The sequence below is a fragment of the Athene cunicularia genome (assembly GCF_003259725.1).
Source record: "Athene cunicularia isolate RWA chromosome 1 unlocalized genomic scaffold, athCun1 chr1_part2, whole genome shotgun sequence".
NCBI lineage: Eukaryota > Metazoa > Chordata > Aves > Strigiformes > Strigidae > Athene > Athene cunicularia.
This window is the reverse complement of record NW_020799092.1, coordinates 5,179,448-5,195,088: the sequence shown is the minus strand read 5'-3', so window position 1 is coordinate 5,195,088 and position 15,641 is coordinate 5,179,448. Positions and strand designations below refer to the sequence as shown.

At 46.7% G+C, this 15,641-nt stretch overlaps 1 protein-coding gene across 4 annotated transcripts in view; it reads left to right on the top strand.

Annotated features, from left to right (window-relative positions):
- The window catches only part of LOC113475890 (solute carrier family 23 member 1-like), a 29,582-nt gene that overhangs the window by 12,516 nt on the left and 1,425 nt on the right, over window positions 1–15,641 (top strand). For all 4 annotated transcript variants that reach the window (XM_026841022.1, XM_026841026.1, XM_026841021.1 and 1 more), the window contains 8 exons: window positions 3,499–3,658; window positions 4,999–5,180; window positions 8,364–8,484; window positions 8,785–8,941; window positions 9,143–9,396; window positions 13,112–13,276; window positions 13,649–13,757; window positions 14,813–14,908. In XM_026841022.1, coding sequence (XP_026696823.1) covers window positions 3,499–3,658; window positions 4,999–5,180; window positions 8,364–8,484; window positions 8,785–8,941; window positions 9,143–9,396; window positions 13,112–13,276; window positions 13,649–13,757; window positions 14,813–14,908 — 1,244 coding nt within the window. The remainder of the gene's footprint in view (window positions 1–3,498; window positions 3,659–4,998; window positions 5,181–8,363; window positions 8,485–8,784; window positions 8,942–9,142; window positions 9,397–13,111; window positions 13,277–13,648; window positions 13,758–14,812; window positions 14,909–15,641) is intronic.

Here is a 15,641-nt window from a genome sequence, read left to right as displayed (position 1 = left end):
GTTCTGACTTTTGCATCTCCTGGTACTTGATGCACCTTTTGTGGGGCTGATAAGGAATCTGTCTTGTAAAATAATAACAGTAAACAGTATCTGCTTGCTCCTTACCCCAGGGATCCTCCAGCTGAGGCACGACCTTTCTGATCTGGGCCTGGGGTCAAGGGAGCATAAGATACTCTAAGGCAGGGGATAACGGAGAAATTGAAGCCCATCTGCCACTGCTTGGGGTCTCCGGGCGGAGCTCTGCAGCACATCCTGTTAAGCGGTGCCACTTCTCATGCTTAGGTATTCCTGGCACAATCTGAATGTAAGCAAGGTAAATCCTCTGCTGCTGAGCTGTTGAAGAGCTGGTGGTGAGGCGATGAGCATGGACTTGCCATTTACTAGCCAGAAAATGAAGTACTTAATAAGAGACATGACTGCAAGCACTCCTCCTTTGCTATCCTTGGAAAATTTCTTTTATTCCCTTTGTCACATCTCTGGGCTGCTGCTTTCTTTCCACAGGCTGTTTTTCCCTCCAATATGGTGGGAACCTGTGTTTCTTGCTTCAAAGGCAAAAATCACACATTCTTTGTCTTCTGAATCTGAGGGACCTTGGTTAAAACTCTTATACCATTAAATCACTGCTCAACTGCCAGCTCCACAAAAAGTTTTTACTCATCCTGTTTCTTTCCCTCGTGCAACTTTTCATCTCTGTCTGTCTTAAGGGGCTGTAGGCAAACCTCTCTCTGGAGGGTTCTCCCTTCTCCTACATTGCTATGGGATTAGTGTAGGAGGGGGGACACCCCAGCCACAGAAAAGAGAAAATCTGGTTCTTCTCAGTTTGATTAAATTCAGGCTGGGGTGCATGACCATGGCTGTGACTGCTGGTGCAATTCAGGCTGGAGTCCTCCCAGGCAACCCCCAAATGCCTTGGTGGATACCTAAGAGCTGTGACATCCCCTGCTCACTGTTAGCCAAGGATGAAAGAGTAGCAGGGAGCTTCTCCTGTGGCTGAACAGTTAAATGAGGTACAATAAATCAAATTAAGTTGTAGGGAGTTGATCCCATAGGATAAGCTTGAACAGCTTTTGTTGTGCTGAGGACACAATTACCTTGTTGCTGACCCCAACTTTGAGGCATGAGGACATTCCTGCTGGAAAGGTGGGACTCAGCCTGCAGTGTGGCCAGAGGCAAACCAAGCCTGAGGATACAGTTGGAAGCAGATATTTTTTTTCTCCTTTTACTGTTTTCTGAAATCCTGTAGTAGTTGATAACCATAAGTAAGCCAACAAGACAGCCAGAAAAATGGTAAATAACGAGTTAGAGGGGATGCTTTTTCCGGAAAACATCCATGCCACTCTCTGAGGCCCTGGGGGGCCCTTGGCTAAGTGCTCTGCACAGTTCCCAGTGTCCTTATTTCAGAAAGACTAATCCAGAGAAGAGGTATGGAGATGATCTGTTAATGTGGCATGGGGAAGGAAAACCATTCATCTTACTGAGGCTGGCCTGGTTAACATGGCAAAGTGGTGACTCAGAGGGCTATGACTGTAGCCTGCAACTAGTCTGGGAGAGAAATGGGTCAGGGAGAAACGATTCTGGCTAAAAGACAATGCTTGTACAAGAATGAACAGATGCAAACTAGCCATGAATATGGGGAAGTTCCCACCAAGAGCGAGTGCCATTCAGAAGCAGCCCTCCAGAAACAATAGTCGAAGTAAAAGCCCAACCCACTGTAACCTGCAGATTAGTTATGTTACACAGCATGAAAAAGCAGTGACAGGTCCCAGTCAGTCACTGGAGACACTATCCAAGAGGCTCCTGAGAGGAGACATGGGTTGCTTGCCATTATGGAGAGCCCCCCTTAGAAGATGCTTTGACATTGTATATGATGATCAGAGCATAACATTCCCTTCCCTAAACCTGCAGCTTTCCCTCTTGCAAACCCTGCTAGAAAGAGTTCAGTGCGCCCCATATGCATCACCGCGGCACTCCAGTTTGCTCTGAGTCCACCCATGCCAGCACTGGTTGTGAAATAGCTTGAGGGCCAATGCATAAGGAGCTATAAATCTTTTGTTGATTCAACAGTGGTGGCACTGGGCCTTCTCTGTTTATTTATTTTTTTTTGCCTTACCCAGCAAATTCCTTTCTAGGCTGCAACATATTTTGGCCAAATGCCATAAATAAGTAACTCCATGGATGACTGATACTCAAATATAGCTTACTGGCAAAGCTTTGACAGTGCTTTGGTTGTGCATGGCATGATTAATATTTGTAGGTGATGGAGACATGGTGCTGTGACAGCTATGGCGTCTCTTTATTTTCCAGTGCTTTCCAGAGAATGGTGGAAATGCCTCTGGTTCAGGGAAATCTGTGCCCTGCAAAAGCCCCCTCCCAGCTTGCTGCCCTGCTGCTTTTATGACCAGGTGCTATGAGAGCTCCTGGCATTTAGGAGAGGTTGCTTTGAGGGCTGCTCCCAGGGGCACTTCCTAAATGGAGGAAGCAGAGGCACCTCAGAGGTTTCCCTCGGCTGGTTCAGAGTTGTGCCAGCCTGAGTCCTTGTTAGCTTTGGGTTTTTCAAGCACTCTAGAGAAAACAGCCACAACTGCACTGCAATGGGGGATTAATGCCCGTGGGGCTTTTGAAGAGCCAGTTAGGTGTGTCTCCATTTCTCCATGGATGGAAAGAGGCTGGTGTAGCTCACAGGAGCGCTGGCTCCGCTGTATAAAGCTCTGTACAAAGCCAGTGCTGACTGCCTCTAGAGGCATGAGCTCCTTGCTAGCCTGAGGGGTTACAGAGTGTGGGTTACTCTGAACCAGGAGACATATGATGTGGGGGGAGAGCCAAGGTCTCACCCGGCCAGCACGCTCAAACCCGTCCATGCAGGTCTCCATTCCAGTGTCAGTGTAACAGAGCAGAGGAATTAGCTTTAAAACCCAAGTGTACTAGAAGCCAAGTCCCATTTTCTACTACCTTCAGTCTGAGGTTGATTGTGATGTGGGGAACAGAACAGACAGTGCTTGTCCTTGTGTTCATGAGCAGGTTGTGAAAAAAACTGAGGGGACAGAGGAAGCAACTGGATATTGGCAAGATTTGGGCCTAGGTCGATGCTGAGCTTTTCTCCAGAATCTCATCTTACTTTCTCGGTCTTCTTCCTTCCTCCATCTTTTTCCTTTGGTTGTTGTTTTATTCTGTGCAGCTCTGTGGTCTCATCACACCTTAGGAGGACTACTTTTTCCTTAATGCCATGTAGCAGACTTTTGCTACAGCACCAATATGCCCGTCCACTGCTGATGTTTGAACCTGAGCTCTTCCCCCCTGGGTCATTGCTCTTGAGTGCCATGGGCAGCAATTCCCACCTGTGGTCAGTGATGGAGACCTGCCAGAACATTTCAAAAGATACTGCCAGAGGCCATGGGCAGAGTGCCTTTAAAATTTATTTTGCTTTCCTTTCTCTCACCCCTATATAGCTGAGTTTCTAGCATTGTCGCTTGTCATCTTTTCCCTCCACTCTCCTTCCAGGTTGCCTATTATTCAAGGAGGTACGTTTGCGTTTCTGACCCCTACCTTGGCCATGCTGTCTCTCCCCAAGTGGAAGTGCCCTGCCTGGACGCAGAATGCCACCCTGGTGAATGCCACTTCACCAGAGTTCATTGAAGTCTGGCAGACCCGGATGCGAGAGGTATGTTACATTTTCAGTGGCGCCTGCTCTGTGTCAGGGCTGTTTGCTTTCAGAAAAGCACCTGACAATGACAGGGCCATCACCGCTGGAGAACTTTTGATCCCCAATGGACCTTGTCCCCCCTGTTGGAGATTCCAAAACATCTGGAAAAAAACAGGTGCTTCACAGCTGCTGGACAGAGGACATGCAGACCTTGGATGATTTATGGTTCCTGCAAAGACTCCACTAGTTCAGTGAGATCCCTTCTCCATGAAGCATGGTTAACCCTGAGGAAGGATGGGAGGGAAGGTGTATCCAAGGAAGGGACCCTGTCTAGGCACAGGAAACATAGTAAAAAGAAATGCAAGGGCAGAATTTATTGTAAATATTAAGGAAAAGTGCATTCTTACGTAGTCAAAAGAGAGGAGGAGAGGTCAGGGATCTCACTGCCTTGTTCTGCATCTATTGCCTTATCAGAGAAGTGTCTAGATTTACCTTTGTCGATCCATTTGTTGGGGTGCTTTGCAAAGCGCTTGGGAAGTGTTGTGAGCTCAGGAAGGATTTGCTGTGTAGCACAGGCTGCCCTCCCTATTGATACATGTAAATCTACCACAAGGGCACTGCTGCCTTCTCCTTTCAGGCTGGGTGCTTCATCCCAGCCCCTGTGTTTCTCTTCCCTTTGGAGCCGGGGGAAGGAAGTTGCTCAGCATGACAGAGGACCCAGCCTGTGTTTATTGCCAAATCTGGGAAGGCAGATAACAGCCTCACCCCCAAGTCCCCGCTGACATGAGCGGCAAACAGCATTTCAGGGTGCAGTTGTTGGCTACTTATCAGTGATTGTAAAACACAGGAAAGTTCAGGGTGACAAATGTGTCCCTGAAGGGAAGCTGATATTCAGAAAAAAACAGAGACTGTAATGACCCACCTGCCCTACCAGGGTGCTGAGGTGTGGAAAGCCCTTCCAAGATGGGAGATGAGTGGAGACCATGTCCCTACTACCATTTTCAGGGCAAGAGCTTTTCCACTGCATTTTGAGGGAGCAGGAAAAGAGGGAGAAGGGAAGCTGATACATGCTTGGGTGGCCCAAGAGGACAGGGAGGAAGGGGTGTCTGGAACAAAATTAGTCCTGGTGAGGACTAAATCCATCAGCCAAAGGGGAAATTGGTGTGCTGGTACTTTGGTGGTCCTTCTCCCCACATAATGTTCAGCCAGGCTTTGCTGTAATCAGTGGAAGGCCTCCATGCTGGTCTGTCACTAGAGGCTGAGCCTGGCTCTCACACTGGATTTGCACTGACTTCTGAAGTAAAGGCTCAAGAGCTGGAGCTCCTTTCAACCTCTGCTCTCTTCCTCCATTTTTCCAGGTGCAAGGAGCTATCATTGTAGCTTCCTGCTTTCAAATCTTTGTCGGATTTTCTGGCCTGATCGGATTTCTGATGAGGTTCATCGGCCCCCTGACAATTGCCCCCACCATCACCTTGGTTGCGCTACCTCTCTTTGACTCAGCTGGGGATGATGCTGGGCAGCACTGGGGCATAGCATTCATGTAAGTCTCACTTCCCCGTGGGAAAGATAGCGTACACAAACCATCTACCTCTAATACAAAACCAAGCGTTGCAGTCTGTAGCAGGGTTCCCCTGGGTTTGAGGTTTATTTGTTGAGCACTAACATGTGGCCTGCTTATGGAAGGCAGCAGTGTTGCATGGTTTCCCCCTCACAGGAGGTTAGAGCCCTCAGCAGCAAAGCAAAACCCAAAAATAAATTTAAAAATCTGATTTTTGTGAAAATGTAAAGTTCATAGGTCAGTAGATAAACAAGTCTTTCCTGTGTGTGGTTCCTGGGAGTAGTCTCCATCGCTGTTGTATATGCACAGTCTTACACAACCATTATTGAAGTTAAAAAAAAAAATGCCTAAAATGACAAAGTTGAGCACTCAGACTTAGTTATTCCTTGAGTTAAAATAGCTGGTGCTTTATGTATTGTTTTCATATGATGAGAAGGATTTGTTTTCTCCACAGAGGGCCTGGAGGGTGGGGTCTGGAAATGTCTGCACATGTGGCTTTGCAGCACTGAGTGCTCTTTCGGGGATACATGCTGGTGTGTTATCCTGTCTATGGGCTCCCATCAGTTTTCTGTTTCTTTTTCTGCCTTTGGAGACTGAGGGGCCAGGCTTCACTGCAGCCCCAGGAAGGCAGCATGATGTTATGGGGACATGCTCCAGTCCACTTCCTCTCATTCTTTTCTCCTCCCAGACCCCAAAAGACGTCCAGCCCCAGTCCTCACCTAAATGGTCTCTTTCACCAGCACACCAAACCCTGCCTGTGACCCATCTTTCCTTTCACCATTGTTTCTCCCACCACACCTCTGGCTTGCTGTCCTGTTCTCCAGCTCTGATCATTTGTCCTAGCCCCTTTGTTCAGCCAGTCTGAATTTTCCCTTCAAACTGTATAACCTTGTCTGGACTATTTCCTTTTTCTGCCTTCCTTCTCCAGCCACTGGATCTCAGCCTAACCTCAATCTCTTGCTTGATGCCTTTGCCCAACTGTGCTGCTCCATTAGCAGGGTCCCAGTCCTCCAGCCCATGTCCCTGCTTTCAATATGGGTCACCCTTTCTGTCTGGTTCATTTCTGTCCTATCTTCTACTGGTGCTAATCCCAGTCCTTTTGTTCCTGACTCAGACATGTTAGCTCCAACGTGATCATTGTGCTCTGAGCTGTCTCAGTTGTGTTCTCTTTATCTGTCTTCTCCATGCTCCTTGGGTGTCATTAGGGAAGAAGGGAGAGCAGTGGTGGAGAAGGTGGAAGACCATGTGGTCTCAGACGTTCTGTTCAGACCCACCACATCCCAGAGCCCCCATGATGGGTGATACCCACTGTTGCCTCAAGAAACTGGTCTAGTGCACGCTTACTCGCTCCCTGGTGATAGTGCACACACAGTTCATCGCTGGGCAAGGCCTGGATGTACTCAAAAGGCTCAGAATCTTATGGGCTGCAAATGTTAAAGCCTGAGAAATTTCTGGTGACTGCTTGGGACCTGGGATGAATGATCATTTTTATAGGCTGAGCATACCTGAGCAGACTTCTGTGGACAGAGCAACATCCTTTACTCCAAAGAACAGGTTCTACTAAATCTGATTTCTGCTGCAGGTCATAAGCAGACCCTGCTACTGGTCAAGGGAAAATTACTTTCTCAGTGTAGGCTATATACCATGTCTATTTCCTGAACATCCCTCTTTGAAACAGGCCAAATATTTCTGGAAAAATGTATCCCAAACCTGAGGCAGATGTTTTCCATTGGTAATTTTTATCCCAAATGGGTAAAGTTAGGCAGAATTACAAGCAGCTGAAAATAGCGTTTGTTAATGGAATGTGTCAGGCAACCTTACTAATAAGCAGTGACACCTACGTCTATCTCAGATAGAGAGGGCTCTGCAGTGATTCATAAGGCTGCTGATCACCTTTGTTAATGCAAATGTACAAAATGTGCACTGACATGGAAACCAGTTTCTCCTCAGACTTTCTGCCTCCAGTCATTCAGTGCTTTGAATTGTGATTGATAGATAACCTTTGGCTGTATGTCATGGCATGTCTTTGGAGAGGTGGGGTAAGCATTTCCTTTGCACTGCTGGTTTTCTGCCTGCCCATGAATATTCTACCTATAGCTCAGTTTTCCCTCAATGTCAGTGCACTTCAGCTGGTGCAATTGATTTCTCACTAGATCCTGTCTGCATTAATTCACTCAATGTATGCAATTTAGACTTGTCATAAAAAATTGAGGAGCTCTTCAGAGGCCTGGTTAAGATAGGAGGAAGATGTCTAAGATCTTCTACCAGATCAGCAGTCAGTGTGGGGTGCCCAGTCCCTGCCCTCTTGCCACATACGGAAGCCTCCAGCTTCATCTGGTTGCCCTTTCTAGGGGGGGAGACAGAGGAGGGCAGACAGGGCTTGCTGTGAGCATACCCAGCTGTGCTGCCATTCACAGGAGATGTGCCCTACCACAAGGGATGGGAGAGGAGCTGCACCTCATGGTTGCTTCCAACAGAACAAGCCCCAGGTGCTACCAGGGCACCATGTGAGAACCCCTGCCTTGGAGGACTCCTCCACTGCGCAGCCCTCTAAGATCAGAGGGCTGTGCTCTCCCCTTCTCAGCTGGCTGGGAGGGCTGTGTGGGTGCCACGTAAAGCCCCACAGTCCCACTATGGTTTTTTTCTTTCAAAACAGGGTCTAGCACAGCCAAATCAAACCCTTTTTTTTTTTTTTTAACTCTGTGCCACTTAGGAGCTTTTTTGGCACTTTCAGAGCAGCATAGGTAAACCTGAAATCAGGAAACCAAGAAATCCTGTATATCTGAATTACAGAGAGCTTTGGGGGCAGTTTCCTACATAGCCTGCTTGGATCTTGCACATCTCTCAGGTCTTTCTTTTACTGAAGTGTCATTTTTAAGCTTTCTGCAGCTGTGTCATACTGATGCACTATCTGGCGCGTCAGTCTTGGAATAAAAGGGGGAAAAGAAGATATTTGCAAAGGCAGAGGAGTTATCAGTAGAGTATGATGGAAAGCTTGTTCCACCTCAGGCTTGCTGAAGTGGGGAGCCACCCTCTAGTGCTGGGACACTGTTTTTTGGGGTCCTCCGAAGTCCTCAGTCCTTGGGTATCAGGTCTTCAGTTAATGTGGCAAGAGGTGGGCAGCTTGGCACCCACTTTGTCTCATGGTCTGATTTTCCATTCTAGGACTATTTCTTTCATAGTTCTGTTCTCTCAGTACTTGAAAGATGTCCCTGTACTGCTGCCGTCTTACCAGAGAGGCAAGAAGTGCCACCTGTCCCCAGTCTACCTCTTCCAGATCTTCCCGGTACGTTGGGGTTCCCGGCGATCATGGCGGAGGGACTGGCCTCACCTACCCTGGGCTGCCTCAGCTCTTTCCACTCGCATCCAGCCAAGTTAGTGCCTCCCAGCCCAACTTGCACAGCAGAGGGGCAGAGGGGGAGAAGTTGCCCATGGCCCTGAGGTAGGAAAGGTGGGAAGGCCACCAGGACGTCCTCCTGTCCCTCTGCCTCCATTTCATGTGCAGGGGAAAGGGTTCATCCCCCACAACTGTGCTGGAGACACAGCCATACCCTAACCAGACCCCACTGCTGCATGTGATGGGCAGGTGCTGCTGGGGCTCTCCCTGAGCTGGCTGCTCTGCTACGTACTGACGGTGACCGATGTCCTCCCTGCGGACCCTACTGCATACGGCCACCTGGCCCGGACAGACACTCGTGGGGATGTTTTGTCCCAGGCCCCCTGGTTTCGGCTGCCTTACCCAGGTACCATTCCCCTCCCTGTCCTGATCCTGCCATGCTGCTCTCTTTTCTGGCTTGCACATCCATTTATGGCTAGCAGGGGGAGATGAAATGCCAAAAATCAAGGAAACACACACAAGCATCCCTGCTGTTTTCCTCCCCTCCCTGCAATAGATTTCAGGGTAAATGTGTCCCACCAACCTAAACTGAGCTCTTTACTTGCAGGCCAGTGGGGAGTGCCAACTGTCAGCCTGGCTGGGATATTCGGCATCTTAGCTGGGGTGATTTCCTCCATGCTGGAGTCCGTGGGAGATTACTATGCCTGTGCCCGCCTGTCTGGAGCCCCCCCCCCTCCAAAGCATGCCATCAGCCGCGGGATCGGGGTGGAAGGCATCGGCTGCCTCCTGGCTGGGGCCTGGGGGACGGGGAATGGCACCACATCGTACAGTGAGAACGTGGGGGCTCTGGGCATCACCAAGGTAAGCCTCGCTACAGCAGGGTGGCTGCAGTGCCCTGGCCCTCCTGGAGGTTTCCTCTGGGGGTGTCTGTACAAAGGAATGGGTATGTGCTAGACCTGGGATGTGATCTTAGCCCACCGCCTGCAAGGCACACTGGAAAAATGTGCCCTGTCACATTGCTGATCACCTCAGCAGCACTAGGAATCACCCAACAGAGGTGGCTAGTCCCTCTCTTTCTCTACTTATGGTTTGCATACAGGATGAGTGCACACTGCTGCTACTTGTGGCACATGGCTTAGGTGAGACTAAAGAGGGCATGTTACATCTAAGCTAACCTGGAAACTTCCTGAGGACTGACTTTATCAAAACTTATCTGTTTGTCTTTCTATCTGTCTTCCTAAATATATTTGAGGAGAGGAGCAAAAGAGAAAAAGAAAAAAAAATAATAGGGCTTCAAATTCCACAATTTTTATAACCCAAGGATGTCAGTCATGTGAAAGGTAGATTATTTCTTTGGGTTTATAAAATGGGATGGTGAAGGTTTATGTTTTTACCTCTCTATAAAGTTTTGTGAATCACTTGAGTGTCTGATTGGTCTTTATAAGGGAAAGAAATTATCAGAGATAAACTTGACAATCAAATCATAGATTTTCACTAAGCTTTACAGCCAGGGGATGGGTACATCCAGCAGTCAACCAGAAAACATTTTTAAATCATTGTCAAATAAGCAATGTCATGTCAGCAGAGATGAGAGTCAGTAAATAAATGCAGAATTTGACTTATGGCTCCCACTCCATAATATTGCTTATTTCACTGGATTTTATAAACCACACTCAAAATAAGCATTAGGGCCACCAAGGTGGCTGCTTCCAGCAGCAAGGGCTGTCTGGTTATCTACATGGAGTCTAGTTGAGTCTGTCACCTGATGTACCTTTTCACTGTGCAATCTATGCATACTGACCATATACCTGAGCCTGTTCCAACTGTATCCTGGGCTGCATCAAGAGAACTGTGGCCAGCAGGTCGAGAGAGGTGATTCCCTCTGCTCTGCTCTTGTGAGATCTCACCTGCAGTGCTGTCTTCAGCTCTGGGGCCCCCAACATAAGAAGGACATGGACCTGTTGAAGCAAGTCCAGAGGAGGCCACAAAGATGATCAGAGGGCTGGAGCGCCTCTCCTGATGACAGGCTGAGAGAGCTGGTGGTGTTCAGCCTGGAGAAGAGAAGGCTTCAGGAAGATCTTATAGTGGCCTTTCAGTACCTAAGAGGAGCCTACAGGACAGCCAGAGAGGGACTTCTTACAATGGCATGTAGTGACAGGACAAGGGGTAATACCTTTAAAATGAAAGACGGTAGATTTAGATTAAATCTAAGGAAGAAATTCTTTACTGTGAGGGTGGTGAGACACTGGAACAGGTTGCTCAGAGAGGTTGTAGATGATCCCTCACTGGAAATGTTCAAGGCCAGGTGGGACGGGGCTCTGAGCAATCTGGAAATTGTCCCTGCCCATGGAAGTGGGGATGAAACTAGATGACCTTTAAGGTCCCTTCCAATGCAAACCACTCCAATTCTATGATTCTGTGACATGTAGTTTGCTGCATACATTGTGCATATGGGATGTAACATAGTACAGAAGTGCCCGAACTCATAATTACTGGATTATAGGACATGTTCTCCCTACATATGCTAAGTCCTGCAGGTAGACATGCCATCCTTTCTGTTTCAGGAGAGATGTTTCCCTTAGATCCTGCCTCTGCTCACTTTGTTCACACTTCAGAGAGCAGAAAATACAGTCCTATCTCAGTCAGCTTTAAATCAGTGTAAAGACTCTGGCTGGGATAGAAGGGATTGATGAAAACACAAGGCAGATTTCATTTTGGTTTTTATGTGGGAAACATTTTCCCGTAACAAAAGGAAAAGCAAGGGACTTGTTTCCTCTCCTTAAACAGAGGTGTCCAACACTACCTGAAACATCTTTGGAGCTCTTGAATATCCCCAGGGGCTGTCATATTAGGCAAAGAGAAGCAGCTGGAAGCTGCCAAGATGCAACATCTTAAATGGCTTGATCAAGCCCAGCATGCCAGTACTGAACTCTCATTTCCAAGAAAAGAAGAGGAGGATTTTAAGGGGAGATAAAGACCTCAGAGTCACCATATAGATAGTAGGGAACTGTGCAGTTTCTTCAGTCTTAAGAAAGACAACCGATTTTCTTGTTTTCCTGACATAATGAAAACAAACTCTAGAGGCTTTAGCAGCATATGCTTACAGTGGTATCACTGGATTAGGTAATTTGTCTTTAAGGCTATCTCCATATACTGGGTAATTCAACATTCTGGTAAATTAAGAATCTGAAGTTTTGTTCTAATCCTGAAACAAATAGATCTGTTGGCTTTTATTAAATTACAGTTCTGATGATAAAGGTGTCCCAAGATTTTAAGACAAAGAATATAAAAAGGCCACCTGAATTCATTATTTTATTTTGAAACTCCCCACAAAATCTTTTTCATTTATCTATCATGGTCAAGTAAGACTTAAAATATTTTAAATGGACATGTTTAAGAAATACTTAAAAAGAGACACTACTAGTTACTGGGAATGTTGGTTTTTTTTAAAGTATTCCCAAAAAGCCCTTCCTGTAAATATGACATTCTTCAGATAAAGGGAGGGATCAAAATATTTAATTGATTTATAAAATCTTTGCAGAAGATTAGAGAGTTTCCCTGCCTAAGACACGAGCTTTGTAAATTTTAGCATGATTCTTTAAGCTGTCCAAGTTTTCGTGTATCAAGGCATATCTTGAATTGAAAGTGTAATAAATATTGCTGCTTTTCTTTTTAGTTTCCATAGCCTGTAAATGTCTCCTTCATCCCTTTGTTTGGCAGATACTCTTTTTCTTTCCTAGGTTCATGCTCTAACAGATCTCAATGAAAGGCATGGCTTGGTGCTTCATCCTGTCTTTGTTGTAGTGCCCAACCAAGAAAAAGCTACCCTGGCTCTTCCTAGGGGAAAAAATGTTTTTACTGAAGCTAGGTGGGTGATGAGAGATAGGGTGATGAGAGATAGACCAAGAGACTTCCCTGCTTCTTATTAGCCATTTGTTGACCATGGAAAGGATATCAGATTCCAGAGCTTGGGACTGGAGCAGCCAGCCAGCTCTGGTTTCCCAAATCTTGGTCTCCAAGGGATGGAGGGATCAGTCTGGGACACCTAATTTGAAAGCCATTTTTAGATGGCAATCCAACCCTGGTGGAAGGATTGTCCATTGAATTGGCTGGGTGGTTGCCACAGCAGCCTGTAGGTAAGTCAAGACATTTCTAAATTGAAGCAAGAACAAAGCTGTGAGTGGGGATTACTGTGCTCTTAATTTAATAATAAATTTTTTGGTTAACAGCAAACTGTTAAAAGTCCTGACAACAGTAGGAAAGAGGATAACACCAGGTAAATAGGTGTATATCCAGGATTGTTCTCAGAGTGCCTTTCTTGATAAATATTTACCCATGATTGTTCTCGGAATGCCTTTCTTGATAAATATTTACTAGTGTGCAAATACTGATGCTTCCCATGCAGTGTGAGCATGCCAGCTCACCGGTGGCTGCATCTGAACCTGTGACTGAATGTGCCATTGAGTGCTTCAGTCAGAGGTACAACCCCTGCCCAGCAGGTTGGTGCTGGAGCCTGCCATCCCTTGTCTCTCTATGGTGGTCGGTGCATGACTGCCTCCTCTTCCTCTTGCCTCAGGTAGGGAGTCGAATGGTGATCATTGCCGGTGCCTGTGCCATGCTCCTGAGTGGCATCTTCGGGAAAGTTGGGGCAATGCTTGCCAGCATACCCACCCCCGTGATTGGGGGCATGTTCCTTGTGATGTTTGGAGTTATCACGGCAGTGGGGATTTCCAATTTGCAGGTAACATCTGTGTGAGTGCTGTTTCATCCCTAGGGAAGGGGACTGGTTTCAAGTCAGGTTCTTACTAGGCTGAGTCAGATATAACCATGCTGTGGCAAATGCAAACATTTATCTTGGTAGTGCCTTGGATGAAGATCTGGGATGAACCCAGAGGTGCTAAATTGCAGAGGGCTCCCTGGTTGGCTCCCTGGTTGGGGTAGGACTTGCTTGCACCAGGGGCAGCGGGATCACTAATGCCCCAGCAGCACCAGGGCTGCTGCCTGGGTCCCACTCCTGCATGCAGTGTTTACATCCAAGCATGTGTCATGAATGCAGCAGTTATCCACAGATATGGATAATTCAAAATGTAATGTATACAATTTCTCTGTGCAGTACACAGATATGAACTCTTCCAGAAACATCTTTATCTTTGGATTTTCTATATTTGCTGGCCTCACGGTTCCCAACTGGGCAAGCAAAAATAGTACACTGCTGGAAACAGGTAAGAAGTGACATCAGAAGCATTTTCTGTAGCATAAAACTGAATTAAAGGCTGATCCAGACAAAAATTTTAAAATGCAGTTTTTCCTGATAAAACCCTGAAACCTGTGCTTTGACTGTTTCCCGTTTCTTTCTGGGACAGCTGTTCTTGCCCTTTGCTCTGATGCACAGATCTGGTGTAGAAATCTCCACTCTTGATTAGTGAATGACTGCACCTTACCAGATTCCTGTTGGGCAAGGGGTTGCAGAGCACTTTCCTGGGACATGCTCCTGGGACAAGGCAAGAAAATACTCCAGGGCTGAATCTTGATCCAGATCTTAATGAATGAGGCTTTCTTACGTGCTCATACACAATAAAACTTTGTGCTTCCAAAATGCAATAGCAGACTCCTCTACGAAATTCCATCAAGTTCACTTCATTGAAATTTCCAGTCCTCCAGCAGTTATCCCTTCATTGTGTCTCATGTGACCAATGTGTTTGTCACAAAGGCTGTAGTGTCCTTTCATAAGGTATATATTGCATGTTGGGTGAGCTGTTGAAAGAGCGGGGCCCACAGATTGCAAACTCTATAGACGGTCTATTAGATGCTCAGTGCCACTGGGCTTTCCTCATGTTTATTAGCCCTCACTGAGAAACATCAACTTGCGGTGAAATCCCATGCTAAATATACCTGTACTTCTTTGGTACTGAAGCTCGTGCTTTTGTAGGGAACTGCTTGGTGTTACGTTGTGCAGGTGCAGAACATGTTTGGAGCAGAAGAATTTTTTTTTCTGAGACAGTGCTGTGGTCTGCACTCTTCATAGGCTCTTAATGTATTTATGAGCATCTCCTGCCCACTAACAGCTGGGTCAGTGAATAATTATGCAGAATAAAAGTGTAGGTCTGAAACTGGCAGTGAGATCAAGCTCACTTGCATTGCCAAATTTTAAACTTTGCTTTGGGATTTGCAAGTCTTGTCTAAACAAGCATGCAGCTTGCAGCCTCTTGGCACTGGGCATGTTGCTGGTCAAACACATGTCTCTGCACCACCACCCAAAGCTTTGCTTTTCTGCTAGGAATCATCCAGCTGGACCAGGTGATCCAGGTGCTTCTCACCACTGGCATGTTTGTGGGCGGACTCTTGGGGTTTATCCTTGACAACACCATTCCAGGTAGGATTTGCTGAAATGAACTAAGCTACTAGTTTATGCCTGTCCTAGGGGTTGTTTTCTAGTATTTTTTGTCTTTATGACTACTGCTTTATGGGTAGGAGTTGTGCTAACAACCATGAAACACCCTGTGACTGAACCCCTCCCAGAGAGTGGTGAGGAACAGGGGACATCACTGAAATAGTCTCTGGCTGGAGAACAGCAGCTTATCAGAAACTAACTCATTTTTCAGGAACAACCCAGTCTGAGGAAAAGGTTTATTTGGGAAAAATGTCTTTTAGGGAAAGTGCCAGCCTAGAGCCATGTGGCTGATAGAAAGGATAAAGAAAGGCAACCACAAGAAGTGGAAGGAGAGCTGCTAAAACTGAAGATGAATTGATGCCATATCAGTGGAAAGCAGTAGGAAAGGCTGGTGACCAAAGACAGAATATAGCACCTGCAGCTGGCCCTTCACAGTCAGCAAAGACCTTCTGGTTTTCATCGAGCCTCGGGAGGGATGGCATAAGAACCGGGAGAGGAAACTCTTTTCTGCTACAGAAAAAAAGTAGGAAGGACACTCTGTTAACCAGAATCTTCTACTGTCTCAGGTTTCTTGGAAAGCTAATCCTCTTTTGGCTCATTCATTTTCTTGTAGCCCTTGATCTTCAGCTCCTTTGAATTTTTGTAAAGAGCTTTGGAGCTAGAAGGGTTTAAGTGCAAGGATCTATATGTTGTGCTGGGTCTGCTGGGATTTGAG